This window comes from Podarcis raffonei, chromosome 2 (assembly GCF_027172205.1).
Source record: "Podarcis raffonei isolate rPodRaf1 chromosome 2, rPodRaf1.pri, whole genome shotgun sequence".
NCBI lineage: Eukaryota > Metazoa > Chordata > Lepidosauria > Squamata > Lacertidae > Podarcis > Podarcis raffonei.
The window spans coordinates 5,981,811-6,000,812 of NC_070603.1; the positions used below are offsets into that span (position 1 = coordinate 5,981,811).

Genomic DNA, 19,002 nt, shown 5'->3' on the forward strand with positions numbered 1-19,002 from the left:
CTGCGGCCGTGACCTCATCACTGGCATGGGGCAAACATTTTTTTGAGCCTCACTGCTTTTTCTGTGTGTGTGTGTATGAGTGTGCTAAATGTAGGACTCTCTTTTTGCCAGATACACCACCCTTCCCAGCAGGAAAGCCCTGAAGAACTCACGGCTGGTTAGCCAGAAGGATGACGTCCACGTTTGCATCCTGTGCTTACGAGCCATTATGAACTACCAGGTAATGCTGGCAGGACCGTTCTTATTCTTCCTATTGCCTGCCTCTAGCTAGGATCGGGGATGCCTGTGGGCTGCAAGTCTAAACCCAACATTTCATGAGTGGGGAAAACTGAATTCTACCCTAGCAGAGTAAAATAAATCAAAATGTGTGCTTGTACTTCTTTATTTACATTTGTAGCCTGGCTCTATCTAAAGGGCCTGGGATGGGTTGCGGGAGTTGGAAACAAGTGCAGATGATTGGACACATAAGACATGTGTGTGCAATAAATCTGAGCCAAAAGAACATTTTTGAGGGGCAGGAGGGAAGGCATGAACCCCTTTGTTATTGTTTGATGTATGATATTCCTTTAAAACACATCATTTATTTATTTTTAGTAATGCCAGTTTTCTAGATGATTTGCACTCCACTCCACACTGTGCCTGGGCTGCTAAATCAACAGTTTCGCTGAGGTTTCACTGGTTCTTTCTACTCCTAATACTTCTATGCATTTCTTCTCCTTTTTGCATGTCAGTATGGATTCAATTTGGTCATGTCTCATCCTCACGCTGTCAATGAGATTGCCCTCAGCTTGAACAATAAGAACCCCAGGTAAGATGGCTGGGTGTTCAGGTGTGCCCTGTGGAAACGTGGATAACTTACCCTCTATAGGTGGACTAATGTGGCTCCCGTTGTTTAGCTCTTAGTGTGTTTAAAAATGCCAGGTCCTGCTTGCCTTACAACCAGCGTCAAGTCTCTTCAGCTGTCCCTTGGGCTTCTCCTACCAGTAAGGGGTTTTAGTTGTGTGATGGGACTAAGAATTTCACATCCATGGAGAACTGCTGTCCTCAAAACTCTTCACAAAGAAGTCAAGGCTGGTGTCACAGGTGCTCCCCAGCCAAAGGAAAGCACACGGCAGATAGTTAACTCTTCACTGACGAAAGCGGACGCTGAGAATAGTTTCTATGACTCTGAATACTTACACATACCAGTCTAGCGTCTAGGCTGCTATTCCCAGCTCTGTGCTCTATAGAGCAGTTGCAGCAACAGGGGACCCCCTTCACCTTTTTATGGATCTCCCCCCTCCTGGTTCTGGGAGACAGTGGTGCAGGAGCGGGTGGGGAAGCCCCCTACCCCTCCCCTTGCCTCACCTGCCGCTCCCTCTTTTTCTTCAAACCCATCCTGTGCTCCACCCTCCAGCTCTGAAGCTGTCATGGACTGGCTGGGCACAGAGGAGTGGTGGGAGGCACCAGCTGGGGAACCCCCAAGGAAACCCGCAGGGGAAGAAGGCTCAGAGCCAGGGGTTTGGTGGTGAGACAACAGAAGCTTCCTCTGTCTTTGTCTCTTGCCTCCTGGCAAGTAGAGTTCCCCACAAATCACTGCTCTCCCACAAATCCCTTCCCCTGGTGCACACGAGTCAGCGTCCTTCCGGTCCCTGACAGCTGGAGGCCGACACTTGTTCTTAAGTGAGCTGAAAGTGACTTGAGAGAACCATCACTTTCCATGAGGCCCTCCAGACAGATTGATATTTGTTGTTGCAGGTCATTGATGCAGTGCTAGTGCACCAGGGCTAGATTTATACTGGATCATCCACACATCATTCCGCCTTTTTAGATGTTCTCTGATGCTTCCCCAGTGTTACTGCCCCACACTCTTACATTGCAGTGCGACAAAAGTGGGGGTCCTCTAAGAAAGAGAACATTTGTGTTATAGAATGTTTCAGGATTTCAGCAGGAAATTAGGGGACATGCACTGATTGGAAAGGAAGCAGTATTTGTTTAGTCGTTTAGTCGTGTCCGACTCTTCATGACCCCCTGGACCAGAGCACGCCAGGCACTCCTGCCTTCCACTGCCTCCCGCAGTTTGGTCAGACTCATGTTTGCCGGCACAAACAGTATTGAAAACAGGATCGTGTATAACTGCCCCAAGACCATAATGAGCACAAATCATAACAGATGCACAATAAAAAGGATGTCTGGAGGGGTCTGTGCGTGTTTGTATGATACCATGGATCCCTCCATATATTGCCTCTGGTCAAACAAGTTTTGCCGTTTTTTGAAATGCTTCATGAAACCCTGCAAAACCTGTTTAGCCAACATGGAAGTGGGATGAGTTCACACGCTATTAGCAGCCATCCCTCCTTCAAACTGCCATCGGCTCTGAAAAACGAAACGAAACAATGGCCTGCCTCCAGCTAGTGAAACTGATTTCAAGCAGGTTTTAATTTGCAGAACAGATGTGCACTTGGACAACTTTCTCCTGTTTCCTCATATTCTTTGGCCTAACTGAAATCTCTGTGCACAGCCAGAAAAACTGTCTGGGCCATGTTGTTGATATAAAGTGCATTGATCATCTGTGGTTTCCAGGCCTTCCATTGCAAAGTTGCTGGTTTACATCTTGTGTTGGCTTATCACATATCCAGTCCTGGCACTATATGATGAATGGGCATTTATACAGAGGGAAGCAAGCTCATGAGTGAACCATGTCCCTGGGGGTCTTTTGGTATGCTCTACAAAGTAATGTTTACAATGTGAACTGCAAAATATAATTTATATACAATATTTCTTTTTCTTGCATAGATGTTATAAGTTTGCACTTTTTTATTGCCTCCCCTTGCCCTAACAATATTAATTCAGCATTTGAAAATGCAGCTCAGTTAGGAAACTCCCTGCTGGGCTCAGTCTAATGACCCATCTTGCCCAGTGTTCTGTATTTGATAGCAGCCAAGGAGACTTGGGGTTTTTTTTTAAAGCCTTCATAATACTTCATCAGGATTTTAGTGTGCATTTCCCCCCTATGCACACGTTTGCATGCAATTTTGCTGAACATGCACACTTTTGCGAACAATATTTTCCTTGAATACAATGCATTTTTGTATACCACTACACCATCTCAGCTCTCCAGATATTAGAACAGACAAACCAGTTTTTTTACGAAGGAAAGTGGCTTATTCCAAATCAGAACATTGGTGCATCTAGCTCAGTACTGCTGACACTGGCTGTCAGGTTTCGGGCAGGAGTCTTTCCTCAGTCCTACCAGGAGACACCAGGCATTGAACTTGGCAACTTCTGTGTGCAAAGAAATGGCCATTCCTCATTACATCTGGGCAAATCAAAGTCAGCCAGTATCACCCATGTGGGCAGAGTGAAAGAGAATGTACCTTTTAATAGCTGCACCTTTTAATAATTGTGTAGAAGATGGAATTTCAGTCGGTATAGTTTGCATGAAAACCAATGGGAAGCACTGCTTAACCAAGAAGGCAGTGGGGCCTGAGGAGCAAACCAGATACACTGTTGTTCAGATAAAGTTCTGCAAACTGCCATTTAATTGGTAAAGTGAAAATGCCATGGAGATACAAAGAAAAACAAGCTCTTTTTCACTTGAAAGCTTCTGTTAAAGTGGCAGGATCATGCCAGACATGGGTGTAAAATACTGATCTAACTGACCAATTGCATCACAGATAACTCGGTTCCGCCCCCCTGACATAAAGCCTGCTCCCCGTAAAATAAATCCTGGCTCCGCCCATGATGCCAGATATATGTGGAGTCACTCTAGCCCTGCATCCCTAGAGGGGAACCTCCTGTTTACCTAGCATTAATTGCCGCACAATGGATGTGTTCAGCTGGAAACCAGAAATGATCAAACTGCACTAGGAGCAGGGGCAAAGCTGAACAGTCAGGGACACCTGCTGATCACAAAACCTACACCTGTGTTGCAAAACTGGAATAGACAGCTGTTTGTTGGAAGCAAGTCCCCCTGACAGCAAAGCCTCAACTTTGAATGATAGGGGTAGCCAGTTTGGTACCCTGCAGGTGTTCTTGGACTTCAGTTCCCACCAGCCCCAGCCAGCATGGCCTGTGGTTGGAGATGATGGGAGTTGTAGTGCAACAACACCTGGTGGTTACTATGTTGGCTGCCCTTGCTGCATGCCTCTGCAACAATTGCATCAGAGGGATGCTGTTATCATTGTGGGATATATTCTGCGTCACCAGCAAAATGACATTGCTTTTCTTTCTGGTTGGTGGCACATCCTTGATTCTCTCTTTTCTCTCCAGGACAAAAGCCCTGGTGTTAGAACTGCTGGCAGCTGTTTGTCTGGTGCGTGGCGGCCATGAGATCATTTTGGCTGCTTTTGAGAATTTCAAGGAGGTGAGGACTGACCTACAGCACCCTGGGGGAAATCAGCAAGGGGGAACCTGCAGTTATTCTTGAGCTCCCATCAGCCCTGATCATTGGCCATGATAGCTGAGGCTGATGGGAGTTGGAGTCCCAGCAACATCAAAACACCGCAGGTTCCCCATACCTGGGAGAGACATCAAACTTGGAAGAGGAAGGGAAGGCAAGATGAGGGAAATAGATGCAGGAACATGACAATGAACGGGTAGAGGGGTGTATGTGGGAGTGGGGACAATTTAGTAAAAAGTTGTGCGCACAAGGCCAAATGGACAGACAGATACACAAGTTGAGGGAGGGAGGTGGAGGAAAAGTCGTGTAGCGTAAATGGATAGAGTAGCAGTGGCCAACTTTTGATCCCAAATCAGAGCCCATGTGTTAGTGCCTCTCAGGGGCAAACTACGATACCAGCACACCTTGGTACCTGTTTACCTCTGCCTTCCTGAGCTCAGAAGTGGGCCTCTACACAGGTAGCTCCACTCCACACCATAACTGTGCTTGAAAACCCACCATCATGTTTTTGGATGGCGTAAACCCCTGTAGCCTTTCATTCGAGATGAAGTTGATTAACGTCTCTTCTCTCGACACCCTCAGTGTCTGAGGTTAGACAGGTGGACACCAGGCCTTCTCACCCACATTATGGAATTCCTTCCCTACATGTGTGAGCCTGGCACCATCTTTTAAGTGCCAAGCAAAGCCTGTCCTGTTTGCTTAGGCTTTTAATTTCATCTGATCTGCCTTTTTGTGGCATCTTCTCCTCCCCACTCTTTTGTGTATTTTGTCTTAATGGATCCTGCTCTCTTAAATGATTATTATTAGCATTATTAATTGTTTTATTCTGCTGTTTGGCCCCTTGAAACATCCATCAAAGGCAGGGAATTCTAAATCCAAAATTAAAATTTAAAATAGGTGGAGCCTAGACATGCAGGGTAGAAGGAGAAGGAGCCAATGCTCTCTCTGCCGAGTGATTCAAGCAGAGCTGCTTGTTCCTCCTGCACGGGCTGCTAATGTGTGGCTGGGTAAAGGAATGAATACAGGAATGTGCTTGAGAATATTGGAATGTGCATGTGAATATGGAAGAAGGGATGAATAGCTACGTGAAGGGGTACTTATGGAGAAGTCTACAAAGACTGCATACCGGGAACAGTCTGTATTTGGCTGGCTCACCAGTACTAAAGCACCCTTAAGACCCTGCTGTGCTCTCTGCTTCTCAGGTTTGCAAAGAGCAGCACCGCTTTGAGAAGCTGATGGAGTATTTCCGCAACGAGGACAGCAATATTGACTTCATGGTAAGGAGCAAAAGCCCTGGTGCCCTGAGTTGCATAAAACCACGAGTCGCTTTTCTGTTTGTGCCAGCAGCTCCCACAATCTGATGCGAAGGACAGGTTGCGGTATATACAGTGTCTCTTAAATGCAAGATTATATACATGCTGTCACTGACCGTGCTGTGGGCAAGGACACGTTCCAGCCAGGCATAAACACTCGGGCCAGTGAGGGATGTGGCCAACAGAATGTGGCCCAAGAAGAGTTCTGATGGCCGGACAGAGCCGTCAGTAGCTTCTCCACCCCTGCTGTGGATAATAGATGGACCAATGTTCTTTTTTAAAAAAATATTTAATCATTTTTTTGGATACAAACATCAACCACAAAAGACAACAAAAACCATAATAACAATAACAACACAATTTGATAATTCAGATTTGAATACACTGATATACCTGTGACTACACCTTTTTAAACAATATTTTCCCACCTCTCTCTCCTTCCACTACTTTCCACCACTATCTGCCTTATCACTTAAATATTCGTTCCAGATTTCTTCATATTTATCCATTCTTATTTGGCATCGACATGGACCAATGTTCTGACGCAGTACGGGCGGCAAGCATTTCACACGGGGGTTCCATTCCCGGCCCTTCCGCACATTGGTGGAGCACACATAAGTGTGACCCACTCCATTATACCCCGTTATGCCTGAGATCTGCCCTCTTCCAGGTCCAAAAGGACCCACGTGTCAGCAATCACATGCCAATTGGACGTGCCTAAAATGATCGCCACCTGCATAAGACAGTTCCCTGTTTCTAATTACCATGTTCCAACATAGAGCTGCAAAACCCCAGTATTAAAGCACACTGCATCCGCATGCTAGCCAATTGAATTTTAGGAAGCAACATAGGAAGCTTTACTATTGGTCCACCCTAACTGGCAGCTGCTCTCCAGAATTTTTGGGCAGAGGTCTTTTCCATCACCTGACCCCTGATCCTTTTTAAAAAACTGGACATGCTGGAGACTGAACCCACAGCATGAAAAGTGAATGTCTGCAGCTGAGCTGAACATCCTACTATTAATTATGCAAAGCTCCTCCCAAAAATCATGGTATCTGAGGTGCCGGGATCTCAACCCCAGAGGCCTTCCCCATCTGTGCAGGCATTCTCATTTTACACTGTGGATTGGATTGGTAGAGTCTGCGTATGGACAGCAGGTTGCCGGGTACCTATCTCTGCTATGGGGTAGGGACTCTCCCCCCCCATCCAATTTATGTTATAGAAAAGTTTAGAAAGTGTGTTTCTGCTTCTTCATCCCTGTTTTACTCTCTAGCTACTGTGTCAAAGACTGTGGCAGCGCTCTTGCACACAGTCAATATATTTTTATTGATTGATTTAATACCTGTTGGCGGTTCGAATCCCCGCAACAGGGTGAGCTCCCGTTGCTCGGTCCCAGCTCCTGCCAACCTAGCAGTTCAAAAGCACATCAAAGTGCAAGTAGATAAATAGGTACCGCTCCAGCGGGAAGGTAAACGGCGTTTCCGTGCGCTGCTCTGGTTGCCCAGAAGCGGCTTAGTCATGCTGGCCACATGACCTGGAAGCTGTATGCCGGCTCCCTCGGCCAATAAAGCGAGATGAGCGCCGCAACCCCAGAATCAGCCACGACTGGACCTAACTGTCAGGGGTCCCTTTACCTTTACCTTTACCTTTACCTTTACCTTAACCAACAACAAAACAAGTCCTAAATGGTTTATAGTTACGGTGCAAGCTGCATGGTTTACAGTGCAAAACAGTAACTTGGCAGCCTATGTTCCCATCTGCCTTTCCCAAGTGCTTTCACCTGGTGGGCCATCATGTATTTTAAAGGTCTTCTGCCTATTGCCCTCTCTCAGTGCCTTTGCAGACCTAGGTCTGGCTCTTGCCTCTTCATTCCTTCCCAGCAAATGGATTGATGGTGGGACTTTTCACAGGTGCATTCCCCAGCTGTGGTGTCCTGGAGCATAGGCTTTTTAAACATTTGATCCTGTATCGGTGGAACATCTAGACCAGGCTTCTTCAACATGGTGTATTTCAGATGATGTTGGACTCCCATCTCCCATCAGGCCTCAAACCAGCATGGCCAACAGCCAGTATAATGGGGTGTGTTTTTTTTAGTCCAGCAGTATCTGGAGGACAACATGTCGGGGAAGACCCTGGCACTCTAGACAAAACCACAGGGGAATGACAAATTGAAGTTGTGCGCCATAATGCCAGCTGCCCTCTCTTAATGTGTTTTTCAGGTGGCCTGTATGCAGTTCATCAACATCGTGGTGCACTCTGTTGAGGACATGAACTTCCGTGTGCACCTACAATATGAGTTCACCAAACTAGGTCTGGAAGAGTTCTTACAGGTAACACCCAATCTCTTCACAAGCCAATCTAGAACAGCTGATAGAACCTAGTTCCATTCAGATTTTTTCCAAGAATAGGCCAAATGCCTGACAAAGATGGGTAATGGGGTTGTTCAGCTAGATCTGAACCTTTTATAGTTGCATGTGCTGCTGGCTCCTGCCCTTTTGATGCCTGCATGCCCAGTTTGATACCTGCAAAGCGGCACCTACTTTAAGTAACTCTGGTGGAATTGTATCAGGATCTGGGACTTCCTAGATTTGGGGCAATAAGAAGTCTAACTTTTTCTGTTGTGACTGGTGCCCATTCTGAGAGGTCCTCTTGAGGCTCCACAGAGCCCACCTTCTCATCACAGAATACTTTTAAATAGTATCCGTACCATGTCTGAGATGGGACGGTGTTAGTCATGGAGGGTCTCTCGTCAAGGGCTCCAGAAACTAATGCCAGAATTGTTAGCTACTGTTGCTTGGATTCAACGTTCCCATTGTTTTTCAGTGAATAACTTGTTCTTCCTGCCAATCAAGAGATGTAATTGGTGTTTCAGTTTAAAGTATTCCTCCGGCAGTCTCTGCACACCAGAGTCTCTATAGTGGTGACATCTAGTTCTAACCTGTGCCTTTAAAGATAAGCATTCATGGTTAAACCAACCAGTTGCATTTTTCCTCACCAGATTTTTCTGTGACTGGGGTTGTGAGCTTAATAGTCATGTGATCTGACACATGAATCATTAAATTGTCATATTCATGTATGGTCTCTTGATCTTTGTCTAGGTCCATTGATTTTAAGTTAAACTCTACCAGGGTGTTAGAGCTAATTAATGGTTGAAATTTCTCCGAACAACTTGTGACCATATGAGTCTGGGCAGGATGGCTTGCTCAGATCCATCAGCCAGGGACACCTGGACGGGAGGGGAGGAATTAATAGATAAAATCACAGAAAGGTGGCATCTACTCACACTTGACCCCTAAATCCATAGGCGCTTAATGCAAGCAAGATTCCTGCATTTTCCCTGAGCTTAGACAAGTTTTGATAGCGATTTAGAAGTAATGTTGTTCCTCCTAGAAGTCATTGTGCCAAATCCTTGAAGCAAAATCGCTTTGAGGTTTGAATCACACGCTGTGCTGGCCCATATGAAAAACATGGGTGTGTTACATTGCAGTCTTGTTCACAGATTTTTCTTCATTACCTTTTTCTCCTGGTGCACAGAAGTTACCTTTTGAGGGGAACAAAATGCCCTCTAGGCTTACAGTTATGATTATTGGCACAATATTTATGCACTAACATGCAATCTAGGCCGAAAAACAACAACCAATGTGATCAGTACCAAAGATCAACAAGAAAAAACAGCTGCTCATCCTTTTAATAGAGGTGTTTTCAACTAGAGGTGAACTGTGTCCAGACAGGATGTTTGTGTGTGTGAGAGACAGATTGACAGAAAAGCAGCATAACGTACTCATATTGGAGAGTAGCCTTCATTTAGAGTATCTTTTGGAGCCTTTGCTCCAAAATACAGGGTTACTCTTGTTAGCCTGTTGCAGCAAAAGCAATTAAGAGTCCAGTAGCACCTCTTCAAGACTATCAAATTTATAGTGGCATAAATGATTGAGGTCCAGAACCCACTTCATCAGAGGCAGATAAAGATAGCCTGGAACTGAGGGTGCTTCCAGACGGGTGTTTGTTGTGAGATTGTTGCTCCTTATGCATTCATGAGGAAAATCCAGGGGAAATTTGATAAGATTTTTTTTGGTAAAAAACCCCAAACAGTTGTCAATTACCTATTTGTAATATCACAACCTTTTCAATATGGAAGCACTCTTATGAAATGCCTGCTTCACATTTCCTGGAAAAATTATCTGTTAAAAAACCACAGAAACTTCCCTCTTTACAAACATGCTTAGGGGAGTTTCCCTTAATCAACACACATTTGGTTCCTTGTGCTATCTTTGAGCACTATGACTTCAGTTGGAGATGGACTGGTCTCTTTTCAGAGAGGCAGCTTGGGGGTAGGGATGGGTTTCTGCTTGTAATGTGTACATGTCTCATCATTGTCTCTGGTAAACAGGTTCTTTGGGGTTTGAATTGTTTCAAAAACCTACAGAACCTACTTGACCAAAGACAGTTATGGGACTAGAAAATAAAGGGGATCCCATGGAAAGTGATGCTTCTTTCAAGTTGTCTCCAGCTCCTCTAAAACCAACATTAACTTTTGCCTTCCTCCTCCCTTTCATTTGAGTTGCCAAGATACTTGTTTGCAGTCTGGTGGTCTGTTTATGTCTGCTGTGATGGCAGCCAATGCACTTAACTATCTCATCAGGCAAAGAGGGCCCTGCTGTTGCTTTAAACCTTTCAGTTAAGGGCTGTGATATACTTTGGTTTGGAATAGTCGTCGATTCCAGCAAAAGCACTCCTTAGCAAGTGACTGATGGAACCGGAAGCAAAACCTTTGCAAGACAGTGGGGCAGTGGGGATATGAAAAGAATCAAACTTCTCAAGCCCCAGCTTCAAATAAATGCCTTGTTATTTAAAAGAAAGACTGGCCACCCTCACATGAAAATAGACAACAAACCTGAACATCTTTTTAAAAGGCCAAAATAATTTCCAGTTGGACAGAAGGCGGGTTTGGATATGTAGTACCATTCCTCTCCTGATTATTGAAGATAATGACAGGATGCAGAACAGTGGAGTTGGGTGCAAGGCCTGGGTGGAAATCCCGGTTTGATGTCAGTTTCTAGCCTTGGTTTCAGCTGAATCAAAACCAAAACAGACATTAGGAGACCAAGTCTTGTTCTCAGAACCAAGGTCATTGCTCTTTCAAGGGAAACAGGCACCAGTTCAATAACAGGAACGAAACGGCAGAATAGAGAAGCTTAGTGGTACAAAAGGACAGAGCTCTTCAGAGGCATATTAAAGAACTTGGGAACTGAAGAGCTATTCAGTGAAGAGTTCTAGCCATCTAGCAGGAAGGGATGGAAACACCCTTCTGAGGAGACCAGTGATGGCAAGGCTGTGAAGTAAGTCAGACTTGTGCTAGTTCCAGACACCTCCAAGGGCATAAACGGCCCTCAAACTTAATCTCACTTCCTCGTCATTCCTCCTTTCAAGGGATCTCTGGGAATTGTAGTCCTGTGGGGGGTCTAGGGATCTCCAGCAGAATCCCAACTGCAGTTTCCAGGATTCCATAAGCCAAAGTGCTCTCCGGAGGCCTAATTAACCTTGGCATGTCGTCACATACCAGCTTTGACATACCAGGGTTGACATCAGACTCACTTTATCATTGGGGCTGCCTCCAGTGCTTCCAGGTATGTACTATCAGATTAATTAGGAGCATGGAAAACATGTATCATGAGATGGTCCTCACTGTTCTGTTGTAGCTTTTGAGAGAGACTCAGTGCCATCACGCAGCAACCTGGAAGCTTGTTCCCTTTAAGATAATTTCCCCTTGCTCACTGGCTTCATGCAGTTTTCTTCCTCTTGTGTTGCATTTTCGTTTCTTTCCACAGAAGTCGAGACACACGGAAAGCGAAAAGTTGCAAGTGCAGATCCAGGCTTACCTGGACAACGTATTTGATGTAGGAGGGCTGCTGGAGGATGCCGAGACCAAGAACGTAGCGTTGGAGAAAGTGGAGGAGTTGGAAGAACATTTATCACATGTAGGTGTACAGATTCCCCCCTTTAGTTCACCAGAAGAACATAAGAGTTAACAACAACAACAATAACAACAATATTAAATGCCACCCATCTGACTGGGTTTCTCCAGCCACTCTGGGCGGCTTCCAGCAAAATATGAAAACATAATAATACATCAAACATTAAAAACTTCCCTATACAGGACTGCCTTCAGGTGTCTTCTAAAGGTTATATAGTTACTCATCTCCTTGACATCTGATGGGAGGGCATTCCACAGAGTGGGTGCCACTACTGAGAAGGCCCTCTGCCTGGTTCCTTGTAACTTTGCTTCCCACAGTGAGGGAACCGCCAGAAGGCCCTTGGAGCTGGACCTCAGTGTCCAGGCTGAACGTTGGGGGTAGAGATACTACTTCAGGTATACAGGTCCAAGGCCATTTACGGAAGAGTCCTGATAGATGGTTCCATCTAGTCCAGAAACCTTTTTCCAACAGTGACTGATCAGAGGCCTCTGGGAAGCCCCAAAGCAGGGCTTGAAGGCAACTGCTCTCCACCATGGTTTACCCCTCCAGCGTTTGGTACTTAGTAATATACTTCTTCCAAACATGGATGTTCCATTTAGCTTTTATGGCTAAATTTATTTCATAAAATTTATACACAGCTTGGTTGTCAAAACAACAACAACAACCCTCAACGAGCTTTGCAAAAAGATAAAACAAGAAAATCAAGAAAAAAATACAAACCTATTTTAAAATATACAAGTTAAAATACTAAAACAGAGGAAAATGAGTGTGCCTTCCATTCATTTGTCTAATATCCTTTTAAAAGCTCCATAAGCCAGCAACCATCACCACCGTCTTGGGGCAATAGGCTAATTGAACATTGTGCTGAAGAAGATCCCCAGGCTGGCGTTGGGAAGGGAAGGTGCAGTCAGGCTTAACTGCCTGCACATTTGTAAAAACATTGTTATAACCACGAGGGCCAGCAACTTGTTTAAAAACAAGAGCCTCACAAGTCTGCTCCACACATGAGATTTTGGACAAATGGTTATCTGAGCAGGATAATGAGAACAGAACCGTCTTTTTTGACCAAAGGAAAGTTGGTGATCCCTATTTTCTTCCACTCAGTTGACAGAAAAGCTTCTGGATCTGGAGAATGAAAACATAATGCGGGTGGCAGAGCTGGAGAAACAGCTGCTACAGCGGGAGAAGGAGCTGGAGATTGTCAAGGTATGTGGCCAGCATAGCTGTCAAGTGTCCCTTATTTGAAGGGACAGTCCCTTATTCCAGCGCCATGTCCCGCTGCTGTCCCTTATTGATGGATGTCCCTTAAATGATGTCCCTTAAATTTCAAAGGAAGCAGCTCCACTCCCTCCCTCCCTGCTGGCCAGGGAGGAGGGAGGCTCCAACTGCGTTGCTTGGCTGCGTTGCTCACCCAATAAGAAGTCTAAGAATGACTGGGGGGTGGAGCTTGCATGCCTTGTGTGTGGCTAGTTAATGCAAGCTGAGGGGGGTTTTAAATGCTGGACGCCATTTTGTTGCACGTGCTGCTGCAAACTTTGCAGTGCAAAGCCAGGCCAGGGAGCCATCTTAAGTTGAGGCTGCATAGGCCTTGTGGTGCATGTGATTCAGATTCTATTCAGTTGCACGTCTGGTTACAAAGTTGGTTGGACAGTGTTCTCGAAGCTACCAGCATGAGTTTGACCAGACTGCAGGAGGAGAGGAAGACTGGAGTGCCTGGAACAGGTGAGGCTGCAGGTCCCTTATTTTGGCTGCTGGTCCCTTATTTTCAAGGATGCTGGTCCCTTATTTTCAAATCTGTAAGTTGACAGCTATGGTGGCCAGGAAAAAGCGATGCGGAGGCTTTCCTAAGAAGATGGGGGCCCGTCCATCGTCTGGGTTAATTCATAGGTTTTTCTAACCTCCCTGGGATGCTTCCTCAGACGCTTCTCAGTGAAAAGTTCCATAATGATGGACAGGCTTCCTTGATAGTTGGCTCACCATTCCCAGTCCTCCTGCCTACAGGGGGAGCACTGCTGTATGCCAGGGAACACTTTCTATTCAGACACGATATTCAGGATGACGGTGAGGCCTAGTGGGCGCAAGCCATGCTCCCCATGAACAGGATTTCTTGAGCGGACATGCCACGTTCCCTGCCTGGCAGGTCTGTGTGGAAAAGGTTCCCTGAAGAATGAAGCTTTGACAGACTCCTCATTTACAAGAACATGCCTCATCAGGGTTCATCTGTGGGTCTTTCCACTGTAGAGATGAGGCACAATTCTTGCCTCCTTGAGCCATTACCTTCCAGGCTCTTTCTTGCATGCTTGTTGGTTTGGTATCTGGGCATTTTTCCTAACAATCCTTTCTTAGGTCTATCTTATGTGGGTTTTTAATGGGACTCTAGTTCACAGGTCAGAGTGACAATGTGACACTCAGGACAGCTGGCAAATGGTCCCTGTTCCCTTGCTTGGGGCTGGCTGGGTTTCTGTGGACTGTCCATGGTTTGGCTCCATTCCTTCCTTGTTTGAGGATGTGGGTCTTCTCCTGCAGATAAATCCCAGCTGTTCTGTTAAGGGGTCCAGGGCAGTGCTGGCATCGACCCAGTTCCCTGACCAGTTGGTGCAATCAGCAGAACTAAGAAGCAAAGTTTTTTATTGGATCATATTTTGCTGCAGGTGGAGGGCAGCATATTTGCATCTTCTGCCCTCCCTCCCTGCTTCCTGCTCGCCCTGCCCCCCAGGGGGAAACATTACATGCTCATAGGAAACAAATATGTCAGGCTAGTCTAGACCCCATTTCCATGCCAAGCCTTTTTGGTCCCATTTATTTATCTTAAACAAAATTTAGATACCACTTGATTGTAAGAAAACCTCTATGCTGTTTGCAAAATAAATAAATAAAACATTAAAATTATCCATTGGGGAGGGAAAACAGTTAAAAACAGGTATTTTAAAAAATTCAAAAGATTTTTAAAATCAACAGTGGTGAAAAAGAGGCAAAACCCATGTAACTTTTGTGGGAGTGTTGGAAATACTAGGAGAGGATATATTGATTTAATAGTATCCTTCCTAACTCATACTTGTCAGTTAGCAGCAGAATGCATTCCCCAGTATATAGCAGGAAGCTAGTTGGTAGATTCGTTTGAAACTCTTTACTTAAGCCATCCAATCTGGCTTCGTTCAGATTGGGTTTGGTTCCTGGTAAATCCCTTTTTATCCCTCCTAAAAAGAATAAATATACAAGAAGCTTCTTTTAAAAGTAGTAAGTTTACTCACATTCAGTTCACAGTTGGATCCCTGAAGGCAGGCTTTAGCTTGTAGTTACAGATACAGTGTGGCTTACATCCTTGAAGGATGGACCCATGTGCTGCTGGCAGAGACCCAGCAGTGCAGTCCAAGAGAAGAAATGGCATCAGAAGAGCATGGCATCAAGAGGAAGGTGGCTGCGTGATCCGCCCCTTTTATGGGGTCTCCCAGGGTCACGCCCACCTACCTGGTCACACACAGGGGGAGGAAGCTACAGACCAGGTGTGACAGGAAGTCCTCCTGGCTGGAGTAACACCCCCCTGCATGTCCACTCTGGGCAAACAGGAAGTGTTGTACTTGACTGCTTATGTTACATCCCACAACTTCTACATGTCTGTTATTTATCCCTGTGGAGGAGAATGTAAATTTCTGTAAATATGTACACACACACACACAGCTCCCAGAGGTGCTGCAGCTGGGGATAAGCGCTGCCCCTTAATTCTGCTGAATGTATAATGTGTCCCTTGGTCCTTTGAGACCCAGCGGCATCTGGCCTTGTGAACAGCCTCCAGCGAGTGGGAAGAGGAGGCCTTACTGATGTGTCTCTTCTGGGGCAGGAAACCTACGAGAGTGCCAGCAACCAGGTCCACACCCTGCGCAGAATCATCAAGGAGAAGGAGGAGGCTTTCCGACGCCACTATACCTCTCGCCCAGCAGGGGGAGACCACCTGCCGCTGCCCCCACCTCCAGGGGCAGAGGTCAACTTCAGCGACATCCCGGAGGACGACCTCCGCCTCCCGGTCCTGCCTCCCATGGAGGCTGCCCCTCCACCCCCGCCACCTCCTCCGCCTCTCCCCCCACCCCCTCCTCCGCTACCGGGTAAGTCCAAAGGAAAGAAACCTGCCATCTTCTCACACATGGTTGCACAGAGGGCGACGGTTGCTACATATATTTTTCCGCCCCTGTTTTCTCACAGATAAGTGTCCGCCAGCTCCACCACTTCCGGGGACGTCTCCCTCTGTGATTCTCACTATGGGCTTATCAGGTACGTTTCGCCGCCTCCCACCCATCCACCTGCAAGACAGAAAGAGGGACAGCGAGGAAAGGCCCTGGGTCCTTGCTCTATGTGTGCTGTAATTTCACGAGTGAAAGCACAGAACATGGTTCTGGGTACAGAATTCATCTTCCTGGGAACCTTTGTTCTCTCTCTAAAAACAACAACAGCCAAACAAACCAAGTAACCAGCCTTTATGGTATGCTTGAAAGTGTGTCAGCAGATCATGACTTAAGAGAAGTCCATGAAGGTGAACCAAAACTGGGAACAGAAACTTGCTAGGGGAACCAACCCAATTCTGTTCCCTCCCAGTGGCCCATTGGGACCGAGCTGAGCTGAGCCTTGACCTCTTCCGCACCTGTGAGGACAAATAATACTTTTTTCTCTCCTCTGTGCCCCCAAGCAATCCGGATTAAGAAACCCATCAAGACGAAATTCCGCTTGCCGGTCTTTAACTGGACGGCCTTGAAGCCCAACCAGATCAGCGGCACAGTCTTCAGTGAGCTGGATGATGAAAAGATATTGGAGGTGAGGGAAAGGGAGAAGTCAGTCTGAATGGTGTGCACCGTTCTTTCAAACCTTTAATCCGTTGTATTTGTATCTACTGTACTTGTGCAGGTGAAACCCTTATCAGCCTATCAAGCGCAGCAGCACAGAACATTCAGTCGCTGAGGGAAACTGAACAGTTTGTAGTGCAGCCTCTTGATGGAAGGGAAAGTTGTCACTTTGGCTGGCGTCAGAGCCTCACACAAGAATTGAGAAGAGGCCCCGGCATATTGGGAAGCTAAGGGAGAGTGTGCCTAGAAGAAAGGAGTTTGAAGGAAGAATATAGAATAGGCTATGCACAGTGTAAGAATAATGAGTGTGAAAAAATGGTTGGTGGAGAATGAGGCTTCAGGAAAGGAGGAGAGGAGAGAGGGAGGGAAGTAAGGCAAGGGAAAGGGCTCTAAGGAGTGATTGAGATCAGCAGTGCCCATGTACTATAAGGGAGAAGAGTGCAGTGCTATGAGGCCTGAACAGCAGGAGTCTATGAGGACAATGGGGGAGGGAGGGAGGGAGGGAATGAATGGAGGTGAAGAAAGGAGGAGCCATGGAAACTGATGAATGGGGGGAAGCTACACACGATGTCATAGAGACAGGAGGTGTAGTGTGCTATTGGCAGAAAAGAAGAGAGCAGGAAAGGAAGGGACCTTTGATAGGGGAGTTCTGCCTCTTGGGACTGGTAACCCCAAGGAAGCAACAAAGACCAAATTGCTCACTCTCTCACTTTCTCAGTGTGTGAGAGAAAGAGAGATGTATTATTGGAACCAACCAGTCAATTCTTCAGCTTCAGGCTTCTATTTTGCTTTGTACTGATTCTTCACATACGTGTCCCACCGTTCCTCCAACACACTCACTGGGCTCCCCACCATTTTATATTCACAACAATCCTTAAATAGGAATTTGAACCTAGTTCTCCCCAATCCAAGTTCAGATCTCTATTCGCTGTTCCCTCCCTGGCTCCCAAAACTGAAGCAACTGATAACATGCTATTAGCAGCTTTGAAATTCCTCCAGTAGTGAAAAGGCAAATTATGAGCAGCCTGAAATCAGAATGTATGTCATTGTTGTTGTCGTTATTATTATCTTGAGTATCATAATGGGTAACTCTTTGAATCCTCTTTCCTCTTCCAGGACCTTGATCTAGACAAGTTTGAGGAGCTCTTTAAGACCAAAGCCCAAGGCCCGGCCATTGACCTCCTCTGCTCTAAGAACAAGGCATCGCATAAGGCAGCCAACAAGGTCACCCTGCTGGAAGCCAACCGGGCCAAGAACCTTGCTATCACCTTGCGCAAAGCAGGGAGGAGCACGGAGGAGATCTGCAAAGCCATTCACACGTGGGTATCTGTGCGTGTGTGTAGTTTTTCCTTCCACAGCACCCCTGAAATACATTTATTTATTATGTTTATATTCCACCTTTTCTCTGAGGAGATCAAAGTGGCTGTCCCTTGGCGTATTTTATTCTGCAACAACCATATGAGGTAGGTTAGGCAGAGAGAGAGAGAGAGAGAGAGAGAGAGAGAGAGAGAGAGACACCACCTCAAGAAAGTTCCTCAAGAAAGAGACACCTCAAGAAAGAGACACCACCTCAAGAAAGTTCACCTAGTGAACTTCATAGCCAAGTGAAGAGTTGAACCCTGGCCTTCCAGATCCCCAGCCTGACACTCTTGCCACGTCACCCCACAGGCTCCGTTGGGCTTCCCCGCTCCCAGCCCAGTTCCTTTAGCAGCCCCCCTTCCTGCTGCCTTCTGACACAGGGTCGTTTTTGCTGCTGCTGCTCTTCCAGGTTTGACCTGAAGACGCTTCCAGTGGACTTTGTCGAGTGCCTCATGCGCTTCCTGCCGACGGAGAATGAGGTCAAGCTGCTGCGCCAGTATGAGAAGGAGCGGAAGCCACTGGAGGAGCTGTCGGACGAGGACCGCTTTATGCTGCACTTCAGCAAGGTGGAGCGCCTGACGCAGCGCATGGCCATCATGGCCTTCCTGGGCAACTTCAGTGAGAACATCCAGATGCTCATGCCGGTACGAGACTTGCCTCCCCTGTCTGTGCGAGCCCAAACTCTTTGGGCTCTGTCCTCGGCTCTTGGAAAGGAAGGGTTAATTTATGAAGCTAGAGGAGGGGAGTCTGGGAATGAAGTTCCCTGTCCTGGTCTGGTCACCTCTGTGCCCTTTTACCTTTCCATATATCTAAAAAGGGAGAAGTCAAGAGAGTAGTTCTAGCTGTTTATGCAGCTGGTGAAGGAATGGCTTCCCAAAATCTAAAATCTGACTGTGAAGTCAGTCTGAAACGGGCCCCAAAATCCTCGTTTTTCCTTCTCTAAGGGTGCATTAGCACAAGGATTTTGGGGCCCGTTTCAGACTGACTGCACAAGTTTGCAGTCCCAAGCATACTTACTTGGGAGAAAGCCACATTGATTCTGGTGGGATATACAGAGGTTTGGACAGCAGGAGTTTGGGGATGATCTTCCTGCTTTAAGTTTCTCCATAATTAAAATATGTGCCATATTGTGATAGACATAT

At 46.4% G+C, this 19,002-nt stretch overlaps 1 protein-coding gene across 7 annotated transcripts in view; it reads left to right on the top strand.

Moving 5' to 3' along the window:
• Window positions 1–19,002, top strand: part of FMNL3 (formin like 3) — a 100,856-nt gene that overhangs the window by 62,332 nt on the left and 19,522 nt on the right. For 6 of the 7 annotated variants that reach the window (XR_008328245.1, XM_053371699.1, XM_053371661.1 and 3 more), the window contains exons 7-18: window positions 112–220; window positions 732–808; window positions 4,252–4,345; window positions 5,584–5,658; window positions 7,914–8,024; window positions 11,523–11,672; window positions 12,774–12,875; window positions 15,508–15,769; window positions 15,867–15,935; window positions 16,348–16,472; window positions 17,618–17,820; window positions 18,270–18,504. Coding sequence is in view for 6 of the 7 variants with exons in the window: in XM_053371699.1 (XP_053227674.1) it covers window positions 112–220; window positions 732–808; window positions 4,252–4,345; window positions 5,584–5,658; window positions 7,914–8,024; window positions 11,523–11,672; window positions 12,774–12,875; window positions 15,508–15,769; window positions 15,867–15,935; window positions 16,348–16,472; window positions 17,618–17,820; window positions 18,270–18,504 (1,612 nt within the window). In the remaining variant the exon portion in view is untranslated. The remainder of the gene's footprint in view (window positions 1–111; window positions 221–731; window positions 809–4,251; window positions 4,346–5,583; window positions 5,659–7,913; window positions 8,025–11,522; window positions 11,673–12,773; window positions 12,876–15,507; window positions 15,770–15,866; window positions 15,936–16,347; window positions 16,473–17,617; window positions 17,821–18,269; window positions 18,505–19,002) is intronic. The other variant, XM_053371654.1, reaches the window with a different exon arrangement.